Source organism: Astyanax mexicanus, chromosome 12, assembly GCF_023375975.1.
Source record: "Astyanax mexicanus isolate ESR-SI-001 chromosome 12, AstMex3_surface, whole genome shotgun sequence".
Lineage (NCBI taxonomy): Eukaryota > Metazoa > Chordata > Actinopteri > Characiformes > Acestrorhamphidae > Astyanax > Astyanax mexicanus.
The window spans coordinates 3,063,074-3,083,735 of NC_064419.1; the positions used below are offsets into that span (position 1 = coordinate 3,063,074).

Consider the following 20,662-nt stretch of genomic DNA (forward strand, 5'->3'; position numbering starts at 1 on the left):
CCATCTGACCGCACCATAGTTCACTTGAAGCAAATCCGAGACCACTGATCTCAGAAGGACCAGAGATTAGGACTCTGGACTGTTCCCAAGCTCGAACAAATTGCTTTCACAGTTGATCATATATTCCAATCTCGGAAAACAATCTATCCTGGGTCTTAAATAAAAGTAGTAGTTAGAGTAAAACGCCCATAATCTTTAGCCGATAATCTGGTAAAAATGCCTCCATTACAAACATGTGGCCTCACTTAAAATCCATTTATTCTAAGAAATTAACGTGAATTAATTTTAAGATGGTGCCACCTGGAGAACAACCTCTTGGTATTTTTATTTTTAAATAAAACTACCTGTGCATTTTTATTTTCAAGTTCTCAGTGCCGCGTTTTAAATGTCAGGGCCTTTAAAATTCTACAAATGCAGTATAGAGCTCATTTGAGCTTGATAATGATGTAAAAATAGAGATTTCTAGCATTGTCACTAGCATTGTAAGCCTGTTGGGAGCTTCGGTTAAAAGGCTATTCACCAAAAAATCAGTTTTACAACAGATTTCTCCTTTAAGCCAAGTCCTAGACTACACAGTATTTAAAAATGAGGGATTTTTTCCACTGAAATGTAATGTGAATATAGTCTACGAGTAGCATTAACACCTGTCTGAGAAACTGCCCAAAGCTTATGAGTCAGCAACTAAAATTAAACCTACATGTAATGTCTGTGAAGTTAGGAAACGAGGCGTAGGCTACATGTCTTGGCGTTAATGTTTTTAAATAGGCATTAGATTAGGTATTGTTTTACCAGCTGCAGAGAATTTGTAACCCAGCCAATCACATGAAGTTCCAGTGCAGCTCATACTTGCCATTGGGTCATTACTGCACTTTAATTTCGAGGCATTTTTAGCGTTTTCGATCATGATGCAATTAACCATGTCTTACCAAGAACCAAGCTAAAGACTTCTAGCCAGATTCAGCCTGTCACGATCAATACTATCTAAAGAAATGGAATTTACCATCCCTCTGGTATTCCCAGTGCCTTTAAATGAGCATACTGGCAAGTACTCAACTTCTTTCACAAGATATCACCTCGCAACGTATACAGGTATGGGTGTTCCCAAGCTGTAGCCTGAGGTGACATTCACAATCATGATTTATAGGCGTCTACTTTATAGGAGTATACTTTTGAATCTCCACTTTTTTACATAATCTAAATCTGACATTTGTGTTTGACATTATGTCAGAATTTCCTAATATATATATATATATATATATATATATATATATATATATATATATATATATATATATATATATATATATATAAATAGGAAAACTCCAAAATGATTTAAAAATCATTTAAATTTACATTTACTACCATTCAAGGTTAAGGAGGTTGCCTTTTTTATATAGATATGAGATGGATGGATGGATGGATGGATGGATGGATGGATGGATGGATGGATGGATGGATGGATGGATGGATGGATGGATGGATGGATGGATGGATGGATGGATGGATGGATGGATGGATGGATGGATGGATGGATGGATGGATGGATGGATGGACAAGAGATTTTGTAAGATTTTTTTGTAAGATGTAAGATTTTGTGGGAAAACAAAACTGCACTGATTTTAGACTTGATAATAAAACACAGTGGATCAACAGCAGCAGATGACATGTCTAGACCTTGAGCAGTTTGGACTGTGTGTCTCTCCACTCTTCCTCCAGACTCTGCTCCCTTGATTTCATTTAAATGAAATTAAAATTTACTGATGATCAGTGATGGTTTGGATAAAGAGACATGTCATCTGCTGGTGTTGATCCACTGTGTTTTATTATCAAGTCTAAAGTGCAGTCTAAAGTGTTTTTTTTTCCCCCGCAAAATCTTACAGCACTTCAGTATGCTTCCCTCTGCTGCTGACAACTTTTACGGGGATGCTTTATGTAGATTTCATTTTCCAGCAGGACTTGGCACACTGCCCACACTGCCAAAAGTACCAGAAAAAGGTCTTATATAATGACTTAAACGTGTATTTTCATGTCTGCTCATTTTGTCTTTGTCTCAAATTGTCTTTTCATATTTGAATTGCTTGTGGCTACAAGAGAACAGAAATCAGCAGGGCTTATTTCCTGCTTTCCATTTGCTAGATTTGCAAAAATGCTAAAAAAGGACGCTTTTGACACTTTCATTTCCAGAAGACGTCTGAAGACTTCTCTAAATTGGAGATGAGCACAGGATCAAGAAATTATTTTCTTGAGTAAATGATACCATCAGAGAGGAAGTGAAGACACAGCTCAGCCATCTGTGTATTCACGGATCAGTCAGCGCAGATGAGGTGAATAAAGCTGGTAATCTGCTTTTAGTCGCACCCGTCACCTGGCAAGAGTTGATATCTACAAGGGGTGTCATGATTCTCTTAATCCTCGATTTGATTTGATTTTCTGATTTTAGGGTCACGGTTCGATTTGATTCTCGATTTGATTTTTTTTTACAGCAGAGAGGCCTCTGCCAGTTTTAGGTTAGTCTGTGGTCAGTCATTGGTTTGATTCATCAAATTTACAATATCTTATTTCAAAAGGTGGGCTTGATATAAGTGATGCAAGTGATACAAGTGATCTGTAATACACCACAGTAGGCACTAATGGTCAAATTTAAATAATTTAATTAAGATATATATGTAATGCCATCTAGTGGCTTTTTTTGGTAGCAGCAGTGTGCACTATTAAAACAGCAATGTGCAACATAACAAAATAATAAAAAAATACAGGAACAGTCATGTACAAAATAATAGAACAATTAGAGCCTTAACAAACTGAACCCTATCCTACTATAACAGTTAAACATGAAAAATTGGAACAATTGACTTTTGAATTGATCAATGTCGATTATAAAAGTTGCCCAAAATAGTGGCAGTGTCTTGGTCCACTGGACCACTCAGAGCATGGGTGGTTTTAATGTTATGGTATGGAGGAGTTACCATGCTCTTACCAGTCGTGCCTGTGGTGTTCCACAAGGTTCTGTACTCTGACCACTTCTGTTTAGCACTAATATGCTTCCGTCTAGATCTGTATTTGCACTAAATTTGATATTGCAACCACTCTGAACTCCTTAAACCACTGTTTAAATCGAGAAATTATGGCTAATAATGTGTCACTCATCATTCCCTTTAAGAGGCAGGTGAGCTCTGACTTCTTTGTATCTTCGTTCGTATCTTAACAGCGCGGCGCTTTTTCTCGTTCACACTGTAAAGATACACCAGCAGCTCATTTAAGGGAACAGCAATGTTATTTTATTCTTTATTCTGTTAATTGTTGATGTAAAAGCTGACATGACTTTCCTGGTTGGCTAAGATAGATTTTTTTGGCAGCTGACTGTTGACTGTTGTCAGGGTTTTAATAAGTAAGTGGCGCTCCTATATTTTCCGCCACCAAGATACAAGAAACACGACAGAAATTTACCTGAACACACCTCACTTCCAGATCACCACACCAAACCATCAGTGTAGATTTTTTCCTAAACTCAGACTCTATTTTAACGGCGTGGGAGCAAGGCTTGAAAATAGACTGTTGGTGGGGTGTAAGATAGCAATGATGGCAGCCTGCATTCTTTCACCTCAGATTTTTTTTTTCTGTATTTTTGCCATTTAAGCTCCAATCAATAACCAGAAATGTTACAAAATTTTTGCATCTTTAAGGGGAACAAATGAACTAAAAAAATGCAACATTTATTTTTTGCATTTGAAGTATTTTTAATATTGTACTTTTGACTGGTTTATAGTGTGTATATAAGAAAGACGCTCTGGTCAGATAAGATAAAGTAGAGACTCTGGTGAATGCAGATCTTTAAAGATAAAATAGTGTAGGTGAGAAAACCACACTAGTGAGAATATTGTTCACACAGCTTTACCCGGGCTTAGATCTACAGAGTTCGCACTAAAAGGTGAGAATAATGGTGGAATGCACTGGCGAGCCAAACAACATGTTATAGCGGGTGAGGGACGGCAGGTGCTGTGGTTGGTGGCACCTTGCACACTTGCTATTTTGGTTCAGACCACATTTAAACCAGCCAAAACAAGATAAAGCAAAGTGAAAGAGAGAATGCACCTTTATTGGTGCAAAAATGTGATTACTTTTAATGTATGACAGAAACAATTTCTTCCAAGTATTTCTTGACAGCCATTATGGAGATGCGGATTTCATTTTCCAGCAGTATTTGGCACACTGGCCACACTGCCAAAAGTACCAATTGGCCGGGGCACAGAGTGGTTCAAGCGCTGCCACTATGAGCTGGAGGTCGCAGGTTTGAACCCCCCGCTCATGCAGCTTAACCATCAAGCTGCCGGCGCTCAGAGGGAGCACAATTGGCCCTGCTCCCTCCGGGTGGGTAGATGGCGCTCTCTCCCCACATCACTCCTACGGTGATGTCTGCAGTACAGGGCATCTGTGAGCTGATGTACCGGAACCTCGAAAAGAAGCGGTGGCTGACTTCACATGTATCAGAGGAAGCATGTGCTAGTCTTCACCCTCCTGGTGTTAGGGCATCACTAGTAATAGGGTTAGTCCTAATTAGTGGGTTGGGTAATTGGCCGTATAAATTGGGGAGAAAATGGGAAAAAAAAAACAAAAGTACCAATTGGCCTTATGTAACATTCAAATTTTCTTTGGGATTTTCATTGGCTGTAAGCCATAATCATCAACAATAAAAGTCTTCAAAAATAAACGCTTTATTTTTTTTTTTTTAGATGCACCAGTATAATATTAACCTTTTGTGTTTCTGTCTTTGCAGGAAACCGCCTCTCCTCCGGCCCAGATCTTCCCATCCTCCTCCATCCACCAAAATGAACGACACGTACGCTGTAGTCAACAAGTCCAGGCACTCCGCCGCACCAGCTACCATCCACCACTACGACAATTTAGACTCTGAGAAACAGAAGACACCCAACAACGCTCTGTACAGCACTGTTAAACCAAAAATCAGACCCGCTGGAACTCCGCCTGTTCCCGACAGAACAGCAGGATCGTCCAATCAGAGGAGACCAGTGGCGCCGTCGGAGTTGGGTCACTGTGGCTATGAACCTTTACCAGGTGAGGAGCATCTTTTGCTTCAGGTTTTGTTTATACGTTTAGTAATGTGATCTATAGGTGAGCAGTCATCCATGCAGCATGTAGCTTGATTTAGAGTATGTCAGAGTGCCTTTGCTATCGTAACGACAGGAAAAGTATGCGTAATGCGTATTACGTGGCTCGAAACTCGCAAAAGGCACGTACTAATTCTCTTAATTATTCATCGTTTTCATGAATTCATAGGCTTTTCCAGTCAGTGGCGTGTCTGTATTTTTTACGCTGCCAAGATTGCAATACGCCAGAAATTTACCTGAACACACCTCTCATTTTAAAACCACAGGTCTGGACAAAAATAAGAGACCACTTAAAATGATGAGTTTCTTTGATTTTACCAAATTGAAAACCTCTGGAATTTAATCAAGAGGAAGATGGATGATCACAAACCATCAAACCAAACTGAATTGAATTGCTTGAATGTTTGCACCAGGAGTGAAGCAGCATAAAGTTATCCAAAAGCAGTGTGTAAGACTGGTGGAGGAGAACATGATGCCAAGATGCACGAAAAAAACTGTGATTAAAAAACAGGGTTATTCCACCAAATATTGATTTCTGAACTCTTAAAACTTTATGAATATGAACTTGTTTTCTTTGCATTATTTGAGGTCAGAAAGCTCTGCGTTTTTTTATTTGAGAGAAATATTGTTTGTAGTTTATAGAATAAAATACAATGTTCATTTTACTCAAACATAAACATATAAACAGCCAAATCTGATTCAGAATCTGAAGTGCTCTCTTTATTTTTTTTTCCAGAGCTATATATTCAGAAGTTTATTAGCTATTGAAATGAGGCAGGCGGAAGGTGTAAAAATAGTGTTAGAGTTTGCAGGGTATAAGCGTATATATATATATATATATATATATATATATATATATATATATATATATATATATATATATATATAAGGGTATAATATAAATAATGCATTAAAAGTATAAATATCTTCAGCATATTTACCTCAATAAATGTAATTTTTTTTTGTTAATGTAGTATTTATACACTGTCTATTAAACATTTAGAAAGGTTCACTCAAAATAAAGTGTTAATAAAATGTTAATCAAGTGTTATCGCCTCATCACCAGCCGCTATAACTTATTTAAAATATTACAGGAAGTCACAACTTTCACATTTAAAATAATCATAACCAGAAACAAGCAACCGCTTCTCTATCTGATGAGTCACACATTCACCAGTCTTTAGTTTTAACTGAACCAATTGGTACTTTTGGCAGTGTGGGCAGTGTGCCAAGTCCTGCTGGAAAATGAAATCTATATAAAGCATCTCTATATATATATAAGTTGTCAGCAGCAGAGAGAAGAAGCATGAGATGCTGTAAGATTTTGAGTTTAGACTTGATAATAATAAAACACAGTGGATCAACACCAGCAGATGACAGACATGACTCTTTATCCAAACCATCACTGATTGGTGGAAACTTCACACTAGACCTCGAGCAGTTTGGACTGTGTGTCTCTCCACTCTTCCTCCAGACTCTGCTCCCTTAATTTTTTAAATAAAATGTCAAATTTACTGATGATCAGTGGGTACCACTTTAAAATAAGACTACCTTTATAAAGGGTTTATAAATGCTTTACAATTAGTTTATTAATGGTTAATAAGTAGGTTGTAAATGCCTTAAAAATCATTAATAATCAGTTATAACACATACGTAGAAAGGGCATCAGTATAGATGGCTGTGTAATATAGCTCACTATTTGGCAAACAACAGGTCATTGTTGCCCTTTCTACGTATGTGTTATAACTGATTATTAATGATTTTTTAAGGCATTTACAACCTAATTAGCAACCATTAATACATTAATTGTAAACCATTTATAAACCCTTTATAAAGGTAGTCTTATTTTAAAGTGGTACTGGTCAGTGTAACACTTAGCAGTTAAATTGTCTGACCGTATCAAGCTAAAATAATAAATGTATAAAATTTTGTAAACTTAATAATTGCTTTTTTTTCATAGGAAATGGATTTTCATCCAAATGATTATTTATCTTATTTTGCATTTCAGCCTTTAGCAAACAGAATTTTAAGAGAATGAAAAGGAAATCTTCTCTCGATTTTCAGATTTGTCAATTTTTCTATCTTGTAACAAAAATCTGATGCCAAAAAAAATGCAAAAATGGGAAAATCTTTAAATAAAGAAAATATAATTTTTTTCATTAATTGTTCATGTTAGCACAGAGTTGAAAAAACAAAAATCTAAAAAAATATATAAAAACGTATTTCTTGTACACTAAACTACTTGTACACTAAAAAAATAAATAATGGTAAGTCTTTACATACAATTTTCTATTTTTGCGTTTAGCCTCAATAAATTATAAATGGTGAGAAAAATTAATTATTAAAAGTTACACTGAACATAAGTGATGGTTTGGAGAGACATGTCTGTCATCTGCTAGTGCTGATCCACTGTGTTTTATTTACAACTTTATTATCAACTTTTATGGAAATGCGAATTTCATTTTCCAGCAGGACTTGGCGCGCTGCCCACACTTCCAAAAGTACCAAAAAAGAGGTCTTTTAATATAATATTCTAATTTTCTGAGACACTGATTTCTGGGTTTTCATTGGCTGTAAGCTTCATAATCATCAATAACAATAAAGAAAAAATAAATGCTTAAAATAGAAATATCACTCTGTGTGTAATACATCTATATAATATATGAGTTTTACATTTTGAGTAGTAACTTTTCAATGATATTCTCTTTTTTTGAGATGCACTAGTATATAAGCGTGTGTTTGTGTCTCCGTGGTGCTGCATAACACGTCTGTAAGTCTGCCTGGAAACTTTTAGCTGGAGCTGTTTTTATTCCGATCCTCTTTTCTTACTTCTCTATTTGAATTCCTCTCTTTCATGTGATCATGGGGGTATTCAGAGCGGCCGGGTTTGATGTTTATTCTCTCTCTCAGTGTGAAAAGGGTTTAATTACATCTCTGAAGGAATGCTGGCCAGGAAACACACACACACACACACACACACACGTTCTACACTTTCTATCCAGGTATTAAAATGTTCACAGAGGAAGAGAGAGAAGAGAAAAAAGGGGGTGAAATATCAAGTTTTTCTTAGTGTAAACAAAGTAAAAATAGACTAAAAATAGAAATAGTTGTTGAGTTGTTTTTCTTCCAGTTTTAAGTTTCGTAAGTCAAGAGTTCATCATTTCTTTTTGATTAAATTATTAAACTTTTCTGTAAATAATAAATTAAGAGAAAATTGTGCATTTAATGTAATATTCATTTAACAACTAAACTATATTTTAATAATGTTGATTGATAAAAAAATAACTACCCTGAGATATTACAGTATAATACAGTAAGAAAAGAATCTAGTCTACTACACTACACAAAATTATCATTATTTTATCCATTAGTTAGTCATGTAATATTGTTGCGATTTATTATAATTAGGGTTCAAGCACCGAAGGTGCGTAGAACCCTATTGTTTTTGCTAAGATTTTTCTTCTTATTATTATTATTATTATTATTATTATTCTTTTTCTCCTGTAAAAACAGTTGTGCAGCCTAAACCGTAAGTCATAGAGAAATGAAACTTGGTAGGTAGATGTAGGATCAGTGCATCTCGGTGGACAACAAAAATGGCACCGATTGGTCAAGTGGTGGCGCTATAAACAAGGAAATTCATTTTTCACAATTTTCTCAATAACTCAAAAACCATAAGACCTACATTCAAAATTCTTTTTTTGATGGATTCCTTGGGTCAATACCAACAACTTTCCAATTTGGACCATGCACTTCCGTCTATATAGATTTTGTGCTAATTTGCATAATATGCAAAACCTACTTTTGCAAACCAGTCCTAGGACTTTTGACCAATCCTGGCATGTTTGGTATCAAAACACTCGTGAGAGCATGCGCTTCAATATTCATTAAGAAAAAGTTGAAATATGTAAACAATATGGCCGCCATATGCAAATTAGTCCTTCCGGATATATGCCCCATTCACTTCAAGAGGTAAATTTGGAGCACTGTTTCTCAGCAACCGTGCAACCTAGCAAGTTGAAACTTTGCATGCAGAATCTATCATACAGCCTCTAAAGGATGTTCAAAGGGCAACTTAATCAATCAACATGGCTGAACACCATCAGCCAATCAGCATTCAGCAGACATTTTGGCAGGCTGAATGTTGCCCAATCTGGATGATATTTGGCAGTTATGTTCAGGTGGAGACACTGTAGTGACCTGCAAAGTGCTGAAACAATCCGCCCACTGGGGGGCGCTGTTCCAAAAAAACGAGTATATGTCAATCATGCTGTACTATTTTGACATCTAATTGTTTTTGCCATATTTAGTACAGTGGCTCTGACAAATTTCTCAATACAACTATGTTTAAAAAGTGCTTTGTTCATTCATAATTGCTAATTGTTTGAAAATAGCTATATTGAAACTACTCTCTGGATATTTGGCCTATCACCTCCATTTCAGTCTTGCTGCACACTGTAGAGTCTCTAGGTAAATGTTCATTAAAAACATTTGTGAAAATTTCACATACAATACTCTCCAGGCATCAAGCAATCTGTGCGTCCTTGGAATTTCTAACCTAAATTGCTGTAACTCTGCAGTATTTGCTGTAATCTCACAATGTTAAAGACCTCTGTACAATATCACTCTGATGAAGCGCCATTTAATACAGAACTAGATTAAGAATAACTTGACATTACATGTCATATCAGAACATTCACTCCTTTGTGCCTCTTCTCAACATTAATAACAGGTGAAAGACTTTTGATCATTTTAAATGTGACAGAATGTCTCCAATTGTGTTAGACCTTCTTACACATCACCATCCTATGCTCTAGTAGGCACCATTGTGCTAGTTGGTGCTTGATGAAGCGCCATTTAATTCAGAACTAGATTTATAATAACTTCGTAATTACATGTCATATCAGAACATTCACTCCTTTGTGTTAATTTAAACTTGTTTGGTCAAACATTTCAGCTTGTTCTGCAAAGGTTCAAAGGTCAATCTGAATACCACTTTGTGAACATTCTGGTTGAAGCCACCTGATCAATACCAATAACATGTAGACACCTTTTGACTAGTTCTAACTCACTTAATGAATATCCTACAAAGTTCACTAGATTTACATGTGAATTTAAGCACTGTTCAGGTTGAAAGGCCTCTGCTCAACATTAATAACAGGTGAAAAACTTGATAATTTCTAAATGTGACAGGGCACCTCCAATCATATTAGACCTTCTTACACATCACCATTCAATGCTCCAGTAGGCACCATTGTGCAAGTTGGTGCTTGAACCCGATGATTGCCGCTTGCGGCTATATTTGTTATATTATTTCTTAGGGATTAGTAACAATAATACAAATTGTTCACACTTAATTACACATGATCAAAAGGAAGAAAAAGAAAAGGGATTAATCGCGATTCATTTCCAAAAAGTTCCACTTTTGCCTTGTTTTTCTTTGGGACTCTACCATATATATATATATAGCCTTTTTGGCCTGTCTCTTTTTTATTATTATTAAATTATTAACACTGACATTAACTGAGGTAAGTGAAACCTGCAGTTCTCTTGTTTTTTTTCTTTTGTTGCTCTGGGTTATTAAGTGACCTTCTGGATGAGTTGTCCGTGCCCTTTTGGAGTAATTCCTGTAAGCCGGTCACTCCTGGTGTCTGACAGTAATCAGCCCTGTTTGTGGCTAGGAAAAATTAACTTAATTTTCCCAAAAATGTGCTTAATCACCGTTAATTTATGAGGGTGGGAGGTGAAAAGGTCTCGTGGGTTCCTACTGTATATCCTCAATATAGCTGATTTAATGAGTAAAGATCTAATCTAAGATCTAATGTCATGTTATTCTTAACAAATTCTTATGTTCGTAGAATCATATTTAACATGTTTGTATATTGCCGTCTATTTATATTTATATATCTACATGTGTGAGGCTGTTTTTCCTTGCCACTGTTGCCAGTATCAGTGCGGTGTTTCCTCATAAGGGTCTTGGACCTGTAAAACCTCTGTACAGTTGCTTTGTGATAAAAAAAAACACTATAAAAATAATTATGAGTTGAATATTTTGCGGAAAGAGCAATAAAATGACAAAAAAAATAATTTGTATCCATCATTAAGACCTGTTTTTTCTTTCTTTTTTTTTTTCTAGACTTCCGGACAAGAGACTCACAGGTATGTCCACTTCCTTGTTTTGTACTTTTAAAGAACTATTTTGGTGAAAATCAGATTAATATGATGTACATACCAGTCATCCAGGCACACTGCATTTGATATTTGATGTGTGCTTATTATATTACAAGCCCCACCATGTTTGATTTTCCATATGATGTTTTTTCTAAAATTATATGTTCCACTTTTGTCTCGCCAGCCCACAGAATATTTTCCTTTAAGTCCTGTGCATCATCATGATGTGAGACGGGGCTTTTGTATATACATAGATACTTCCATGGATCTTTTAGATGTTGTTCTGGGTTTTTTTTGGGGACCTCTTGGATGAGTTCTCCATGCCCTTTTGGGGTAATTTATTTTTTTTCGGTAGGCCAGTCACTCATAGTGTCTGGCAGTAATCAGGCCTGGTTGTGGCTGTTGATATTTGATGTGTGCTTATTTATTTTACTCTAAATGCCTGAAGATTTCCACCCTTATTCTTTATACTTTTTAAGTTTGATGCAAGATTTTGATTGGTAATAAGTTCAATGTTCGTTAGCCATGTTAGTTTAGTATTTCTTGTTCAAAAACTAACAAAGCATCTTAACTTTACTCGCTAAAAAGATTACATACGCTAAACGTGTGAGCTGAATTTCCCCCAATTTCTCCTTTAAAACTTTAATAAATCTGTCCAATAGCTGCAAACGATTTCTTATTGGAGCTTTAAAACCATTTTATTTTGGGACCTCCTGGATGAGTTCTCCATGCCCTTTTAAAGTAATTTTTTTTTCTTCGGTAGGCCAGTCACTCATGATGTCATTTAAGTTAATCTTAAATGATGTTAACTTGATTTTTACCCAGATTTCTTCTTTAACCCTTTCAGACCTGAATTATCTTCGGTGATAGTGATAGAAAACAATTGTAAGAATGCTTTGTTCTGTCTGTAAAGCACAGAAAAGAAGACTTTTATAATATTCTACTATAAAATCTATATAGCAATTAACTAATATGTAACTCATCTGGTGATAAGTTCAGTGTTTGTTAGCCATGTTAGTTTAGCATTTCTTGTTCAAAATCTAACAAAGCAACTTAACTTTACTCGCTAACAAAGATACTAAACATGTGTAAGCTGATCATACATCATGTGTAATTTGATTTTACCCCAATTTCTTCTTTAAAACTTCAAATACATCTGGCCAATAGCTGCAAACGATTTCTTATTGGAGCTTTAAAACTGTTTTATTTTGGGACCTCCTAGATGAGTTCTCCATGCCCTTTTAAAGTATTTTTTTTCTTTGTAAAAATTACTCGATGGCTTTAGTGCTACTGTTTTTCCAGCTTTTTTCAAGTGGGCGGGGCCAAGCTACTGTTTCATTGGTTTATAAACTGGTTCATTGGCTAAATTATGGTTCATGGTCTATTCTGATGGATAACAGCTCTCAAATAGTGTTTGTATACAGCAAAACATTCAGAAATATAGAAAATACATGATGTCCATTGTAATGGATTGTAAAGATTTAAAGCTTCGAATACATCTGGCCATATCAGAGCTTTAAAACCATTTCATTAAGAACAGATCTCTCATTTCTCCAGCATATTATCTAAGTACTGTTTGACAAGCTGTATTTAATTCTCATCCAGTTTCCTCAGCCACCCACCGGCTCAGCCGCAACCTGTCAGACGGATGGTCTATATTCATACAGTTCATAAAGTCAATCTGAGATGCAGGGCTTTATCAACAATCTCATCTGCACTCAATTTCATATGTGCATATTGTTTCCCCATTTATATTCACAATTTATCTGACAAATGAAGGATATTTCATAAAGGAGCTCAGCTCCACTCAGTCTCATATACCGGTGGGGGTAATTGCCATGATAACAGTGTGTTCCTGCTGTGAGTTTGCTGCGTTCTTCAGACTGCAGCTCTTCTCGCCGTTTTCACAGTTCGCTCGTATTTTACACTTCGTCTTCCTGTGGAAGGAAGTTTAAAGCTGCTTCTTCTTTGGCAAACAGAGCTGACGAGAAAAAAGAACAACCAGTTGCCAGTTTATTAGAAGAACTATTTAGTCTCTGGCCTTTTTATCAGAAACTCCTGCCATGTGCAGTAAAAAAGTGGTTCCCAAACTGTTGGGGGTACCATTGGTGTACTCAAAGCATCCCAATGAATAACCTTGTAATATTAAACTCCTTAATTACGGCAACTTTTAGACTCTTTGGCACTCTCTCCACTTTTAGACTCTTTGCCCTGTTTTTCTGCGCTAGAAATGCGCACTCTCTCCGCTTTTAGACTCTGCCCCGTTTTTCTGCGCTAGAAATGCGCACTCTCTCCGCTTTTAGACTCTTTGGCCCGTTTTTCTGCGCTAGAAATGCGCACTCTCTCCGCTTTTAGACTCTTTGGCCCGTTTTTCTGCGCTAGAAATGCGCACTCTCTCCGCTTTTAGACTCTTTGGCCCGTTTTTCTGCGCTAGAAATGCGCACTCTCTCCGCTTTTAGACTCTTTGGCCCGTTTTTCTGTGCTAGAAATGCGCACTCTCTCCGCTTTTAGACTCGTTGGCCCGTTTTTCTGCGCTAGAAATGCAATTAACTCCGCACTCTCTCCGCTTTTAGACTCTTTGGCCCGTTTTTCTGCGCTAGAAATGCGCACTCTCTCCGCTTTTAGACTCTTTGCCCAGTTTTTCTTTGGGAACAAATGAAAAAAAAAGAAAGTAATTGAGATCTATCAGTCTGGAAAAAAGGCTATAAAGCTATTTATAAAGTTTTGGGACTACATCGAACCATAGTGAGAGCTATCATCCACAAAAAACCTGGAACAGTGGCGAACCTTCCTAGGAGTGGCCGGTCGTCCAGAATTACCTCAAGAGTGCAAGAAAATAAAAGTTTTTTAGAAGTTATCTAAAGTTTCTAATTTTAAGATTGTAACAGTACTTTAAAACAGCTAGGTTTAAACAGCTCATAGCCTACATCATTATGATTGTTATGTGATTCCCACCCCTACTCTCTCTCTCTCTCTCTCTCTCTCTCTCTCTCTCTCTCTCTCTCTCTCTCTCTCTTTTTAAGAGATGAAGATGTGCACCTTAACCAAACTGAGGTGAAAAATCTCATTTCGATCTTTTGTATCTCCTACAGCTGTTCCCGCCTCCGACTCAGGGGACGTGTAAGTACTTTACAGGGTTTTTTTTTCATTCAGATTAAAGGAGCTCTCAGACGGGAAACAATACGTTTTATAAAATATTATAATTAAGGATTAGCTGGAGTGAAAACAACAGACAAATAAAGAGTTTATTACCAACTGGAGCACAGAGACAGTATACTGAAGGAGGTAGGTGTGAGTGTGTGTGTGTGTGTGTGTGTGTGGGTTTGAGATGTCTGTCTGAGCTCTTTACCCTGGAGACTCCTTATCAACCGCACCAGCGTGAAGTGCTGTGAAGAAATAAACAGGAACAACTGTTAGATTAGTCTCAGTTTCTCTCTCTCTCTCTCTCTCTCTCTCTCTCTCTCTCTCTCTCTCTCTCTCTTTCTCTCTCTCATACCTTATAATGCAGGGGTGTCCAAATTTTTTTTGTTGGGGGCCAGAAGGAGAAATATATTTGAAGTCACGGGCCACAGACTCTGTAATAAAACAAATAATGAAATATACCACTTTAAATAATACTTTTTTCCTGATTAATTTCATTTACACACCATTTTACTTGACTTACTGTCTTTATCTTTGACAGTGTTGTGTAAACTAAGATTTTTCAAACTTATGTTTAATTTCATGATGTCTCTTAATATAAAACTCCTTAATTACAGCAACTTTTAGGCTCTTTGGTACTCTCTCCGCTTTTAGACTCTTTGGCCCGTTTTTCTGCGCTAGAAATGCGCACTCTCTTTAATTTAGAGTCTTTGGCCCGTTTTTCTGCACTAGAAATGCGCACTCTCTCCGCTTTTAGACTCTTTGCCCAGTTTTTCTGCGCTAGAAATGCGCACTCTCTCTGCTTTTAGACTCTTTGGCCCGTTTTTCTGCGCTAGAAATGCGCACTCTCTCTGCTTTTAGACTCTTTGGCCCATTTTTCTGCGCTAGAAATGCGCACTCTCTCCGCTTTTAGACTCTTTGGCCCGTTTTTCTGCGCTAGAAATGCGCACTCTCTCCGCTTTTAGACTCTTTGCCCCGTTTTTCTGCGCTAGAAATGCGCACCCTCTCCGCTTTTAGACTCTTTGCCCCGTTTTTCTGCGCTAGAAATGCGCACTCTCTCCGCTTTTAGACTCTTTGCCCCGTTTTTCTGGCTAGAAATGCGCACTCTCTCCGCTTTTAGACTCTTTGGCCCGTTTTTCTGTGCTAGAAATGCGCACCCTCTCCGCTTTTAGACTCTTTGGCCCGTTTCTGACACCTAGCGTTCAAACTTTGAATCTCACATTATAAAAACCTGCTTAACAGCGGGCGAACTTTCATTCTATTTCTAAAATACCTCTAAATGGCCCGCGGGCCGTAGTTTGGACACCCCTGTTATAAGGTGTACTGAACCTGTTGTGTATTGTATATTGTGTGTGTGTGTATTGTGTGTGTGTGTCCTCAGCTGACAGCCACAGCTCCACAGATGATGATTATGAATACGTCTCTAACGTCTCCACCATCTCGAACGTCTCCAACACCAATAGCTACTCCGCTCCAGGCGGCATGGGTAAAAATTTGCCTCAACTCAAACTAAAAAATGTGAAACTCTCTATATATATTATATATATGTATTATTACACACAGAGTGATCTATTTTAAGCGTTTATTTCTTTTATTGTTGATGATTATGGCTTTTACAGCCATTAAAACCCCAAAAATAAGTGTCTCAGAAAAGATGCATTATTATTAGAATATTATATAAGATCAATCAGTACTTTCTGCAGTGTTTGGCAGTGTGCCAAGTCCTGCTGGAAAATGAAATCCGCATCTCTGTAAAAGTTATCAGTAGCAGAGGGAAGAAGCATGAAGTGCTGTTGGAAGATTTTTCGGGAAAACAAAACTGCACTGACTTTAGATTTAATAATAAAACACAGTGGATCAACACCAGCAGATGACAGACATGACTCTTTATCCAAACCATCACTGATCATCAGTAATGTTAATTTTACATTTTATTTGTAAATCAAGAGACCAGTGTCTGGAGGAAGAGTGGAGAGACACACAGTCCAAGCTGCTCGAGGTCTAGTGTGAAGTTTCCACCAATCAGTGATGGTTTGGAGAGCGTTAGGCGCTAGTGCTAGCCGTGGTTAGCGCTTGTAAATTCCACCCGATACCACGTAGCTTGTTTTAACACGGTAAACACATAGACTACAGTTCGATATATACTCATCTCTGAACAGTGAAAGAGCTAGCACTGCTGTGGTTAGTGGCTAATGCTAATGCTAATGCTGCTGCACCCAGCCTTAGAGCTGGAGAAACTTCACCCTGGTGCAACTCATGCTTATAACTCTGTACTTCAGTGGAGTAGCTTTACTGCTCCTTAATACCTGACTGGTAGAATTCATACATAAGGAGCACTGACAATTTTTGGGAAAATTAAAGGATTAATTAAAGTTTCTGATACAAACTGAATGAAAAATCTCAAATTATCACACAGCTGCAAATGCCTTGTGATAATTAACTGTTGTTTCTATTTTTTTTATTATTTTATTTTATTTTCTCTTGCCCTGCAGGTTTTAACTGTCGAATAAAGAAACCCAAAGGACCCCGAGACCCACCGGCAGAATGGAATCGGCCAGAAAGATGAACCAGCGACAGTGCACAGCTTCACCTATTATTATTGTCATGCAAAAACCTTGTATCTCCATTTTTAATGTATGGAACTGTTTTATTTTATATGAATCAGGCTCATATTTTGTTATTTTACATTGGATGTAACAATAGAATCAAAAATGACATATACAGGTCTGTAAAAAATTACGAGAGCACTTCAGTTTCTAAATTAGTTTCTCTGATTTTTAAGCTATTTATAGGTTTATGTTTGAGTAAAAAAAGTATTTATAAATTAAAGTATTTATTTGCAGAAAATGAGAAATATTTAAAATAACGAAAGAAAGTGCAGAACTTTCAGACCTCAAATAATGCAAAGAAAACAAACAAGTTCATATTTATAAAGTTTTAAGAGTTCAGAGATCCATATTTTTCGATATATTATTCTCCTCCACCAGTCTTACACACTACTTTTGGATAACTTTATGCTGCTTTACTCCTGGAGCAAAAATTTAAGCAGTTCAGTTTGGTGGTTTGATGGTTTGTGATCATCCATCTTCCTTCTCTTATTTTTTTCAGAGCTGTATATTGGAATAAATAAATAAAAATATATATTTTTTAAAATAACTTCCTTTTATAAAGTCCTGTTAAAGTTGCCATATTGGAGATAGAAGATTTTTGCGTGACATCATTTGTTACAGCAGTGTGTGCTGAGAGGTTTAGTCCACTATCACTGTCTGCTGATTTTACCAGTTTTTAAGCAGTTAAATCACCAAATTCTCTTAGACTCCGCCCCTCTAGGAGTGAAATCACTGATCTCAGGTGTGCAGTACTTTGGTTTAAAGGTAATAAAGGGGTAGATTTTATTTTTTTTATTATTAAAAAATTGTGTAATTTATTGTGTATTATTTGTGTGATCTGCATTAATAAATATATGTGTGCATTTTGTACGTGAGTTGCCAGGTTTGCGTTTTTTCTGCCAAATTGTGCTTGTTTAAAGAGAGATACGAAGCGAGAGAGAGAGAGAGAGATTAAATGGTCTTGACTGGGATATAAAACTGTTATAAAACAACTAATAAATCACTATTATTATTAATGTTACAATATTATTAATGACTTATATACATCAAATAGCAATACTGATAATTAATAACAAATCCCTTATAAACAATATACTAAGTCGTACACTCAAAGTTGTTTTGTTATATATTTTGGGCTAGTTTAAGCTTCTGAAGGGCTGGTTTTAGACTAACTTTATACTTTGGGCTGGATTTTATTATTATTTTTTTTTAACCTGGCAACCCTGAGGCTTAGTGAAGTGTGCTGCTGCTGCTGCTGCTGTTGTTGTGATGCTGTGCTGGTACCAGTAGAGTGCACTGTTGAGGTGTAGTTTTACTGGCTGGGTGGTGTAAAAACTGAAGAGCAGGTAAATTAGGTCACCTGCATAATTTGCAGAGCACAATACAGTCATTTGGATCGAGTGATTTTTATCTCCTTATTAATGCTTCAGAATTCATGATTATCGTCATCGTCACACAAAAATATTTCAGTGGAAGATTTTATTCCAATTTTTTTATTCCATTTTGCATTTTGCAACATTTCTACTGTTTTTTTTTTTTGTTTGTTTTCAAATTTGGAATATGTTCATTGGCCTGACCAAAATCATATATATATATATATATTTCTTTTGGCTTATCTAGATTGTGTCCAGATTGATGTCTTAATAGTCTGGATGAACAGAAATCAGATAAAATGTGATTTTTTTTTTTCTTTTTGCAAATCAGAACCAAAAAATTACATTTAGAGTTTTATTTTATTTATTTTTAATTGCTATTTAATCATATTTTAAACTGATGCACTATAGGTTTATGTTTGAGTAAAATGAGCATTGTTGTTTTATTCTAAAAAAAAAACTACAGACAACATTTCTCCTAAATTCCAAATAAAAATATTTTAATTTAGAGCATTTATTTGCAGAAAAAGGAGAAATTGCTGAAATAACACAAAGAAAAAAAGTTTCAGAGCTGCTTTTAGTCCCAAATAATGCAAAGAAAACAACAAGTTCATATTCATAAAGAGTTTTAAGAGTTCAGAAATAATCAATATTTGGTGGAATAACTCTTGTGGTTTTCTTGCATCTTGGCATCATGTTCTCCTCCACCAGTCTTACACACTGCTTTTGGATAACTTTATATATACCTTTACTCTTGTTGCAAAACCTTAAGCAGTTCAGTTTGATGGTTTGTGATCATCCATCTTCCTCTTGATTATATTCCAGAGGTTTTCAATTTGGTAAAATCAAAGAAAATCATAATTTTTAAGTGATTTCTTATTTTTTTTTAATACAGAGCTGTATATGACTGCCAGATTGTATTAAGTTAAAAATAGTAAAAGTATTATTTAAATAAAAAAAATGTCTCAACATGCTTTAGAGTCTGCACTTAAAAACGGCACGTTCTGGTAAAAAATCCCAGCTGGGAGGATTGACCTGTGACTCCGCTGATATTAAGTTTCAGTCATGGAAATCTCTGGAAAACCAAGTTGCCGTCTATTCGAAAAGCATGCGTCTATCCAGACACGTAGCTGCGCCACCACAGACACCAGATCAGGTTCTCTGTGGCCTGGGCGAAGCTGGGCTCTGTTTACCAGGCCTGCTGATCTCAGATCAGTTTTAACTGCTCTTGTATACGAATATAAATACCCTGGTAAAAATTTAATTGTAATTGTAGTTAAAACATATTGAGAAATATATAGGTATGCTGTAAATATACTAACAGATTTATTTAAAAATTACATTAATATTATGCTTTCATATATTTTTTTTGTATTTAAAAAATAGACTGCTATAAAGTACACTTTTAGTTTAAAGTAATTCAATATGCTTTTAAAATACTTACTTTCGAATACACTTTTGTCCATTTTTAGCATAATGTGTGTTTAAAATAACTGTTACAGTCGTTCACTTAAAGTACAATGTATCTTGTAACTTTTTTATAAAGTTTATAAAAGTTTATTAAAATTAAATTACTACATTAAAAAAATTAAAGCAAATTTATAACATGCTAAAATTGTAGTACAGCATCATCAATTCTTATATATATATATATATATATATATATATATTTATATATATATATAAGAATTTCTAATATACCTGATTATAATATACTCATTAAATGTATTTTTTTTTTCTGTAAGCATATTTAAAATATAAGGGTTACATACATGAAGTAGTTTAAATGTTTAAATGTTATTTAAGTATAAAATAGTTCCATTTTAATACAGTTAAGTACACTTAGCACAATTTACAAAAGTAAGACTTTTAAAAAATATTATTATTATACTGAATATATATTTAAATATAAATAGACTATTTAAATATACAGATTAATAATAATGTGGCTACAAGAACACTTTAGTAATAATAATAATGCTTAGTATACTTTGATCTGCTTTTTTTTACTAGGGTAGAAATCAGAGCAGAGAGCTGACCCCAGATCAGCTTTTCCAGTTCCAGCGTCACATGATACTGTATATATACATATGGATATGATGGTATGATCCATGTGCGCTAATGGGCTAAGCTTATTTAACTAGCGCAGAGTGTTTGAAATATTGTTTAATATACTCTCGTGCAGGTAATGCAATAAGCGTGAAAACTCCACGGCGCTTCGCTATTGGACCTAATCGTTTCC

General features: G+C 35.7%; 2 protein-coding genes and 1 long non-coding RNA gene across 4 annotated transcripts in view; 2 read left to right on the plus strand and 1 right to left on the minus strand.

Annotated features, from left to right (window-relative positions):
• Window positions 1–17,917, plus strand: part of ptpn18 (protein tyrosine phosphatase non-receptor type 18) — a 44,148-nt gene extending 26,231 nt beyond the window's left edge. For both annotated transcript variants that reach the window (XM_022670618.2, XM_049486223.1), the window contains 5 exons: window positions 4,775–5,073; window positions 11,263–11,285; window positions 14,390–14,417; window positions 15,820–15,924; window positions 16,931–17,917. In XM_022670618.2, coding sequence (XP_022526339.2) covers window positions 4,775–5,073; window positions 11,263–11,285; window positions 14,390–14,417; window positions 15,820–15,924; window positions 16,931–17,004 — 529 coding nt within the window. In that variant the 3' untranslated portion in view covers window positions 17,005–17,917. The remainder of the gene's footprint in view (window positions 1–4,774; window positions 5,074–11,262; window positions 11,286–14,389; window positions 14,418–15,819; window positions 15,925–16,930) is intronic.
• Window positions 1–20,662, plus strand: part of si:dkey-8e10.3 (serine/threonine-protein kinase SBK1) — a 426,835-nt gene that overhangs the window by 332,428 nt on the left and 73,745 nt on the right. The gene's annotated exons all lie outside the window — the stretch shown is intronic.
• The window catches only part of LOC125806217 (uncharacterized), a 185,599-nt gene that overhangs the window by 119,210 nt on the left and 45,727 nt on the right, over window positions 1–20,662 (minus strand). The gene's annotated exons all lie outside the window — the stretch shown is intronic.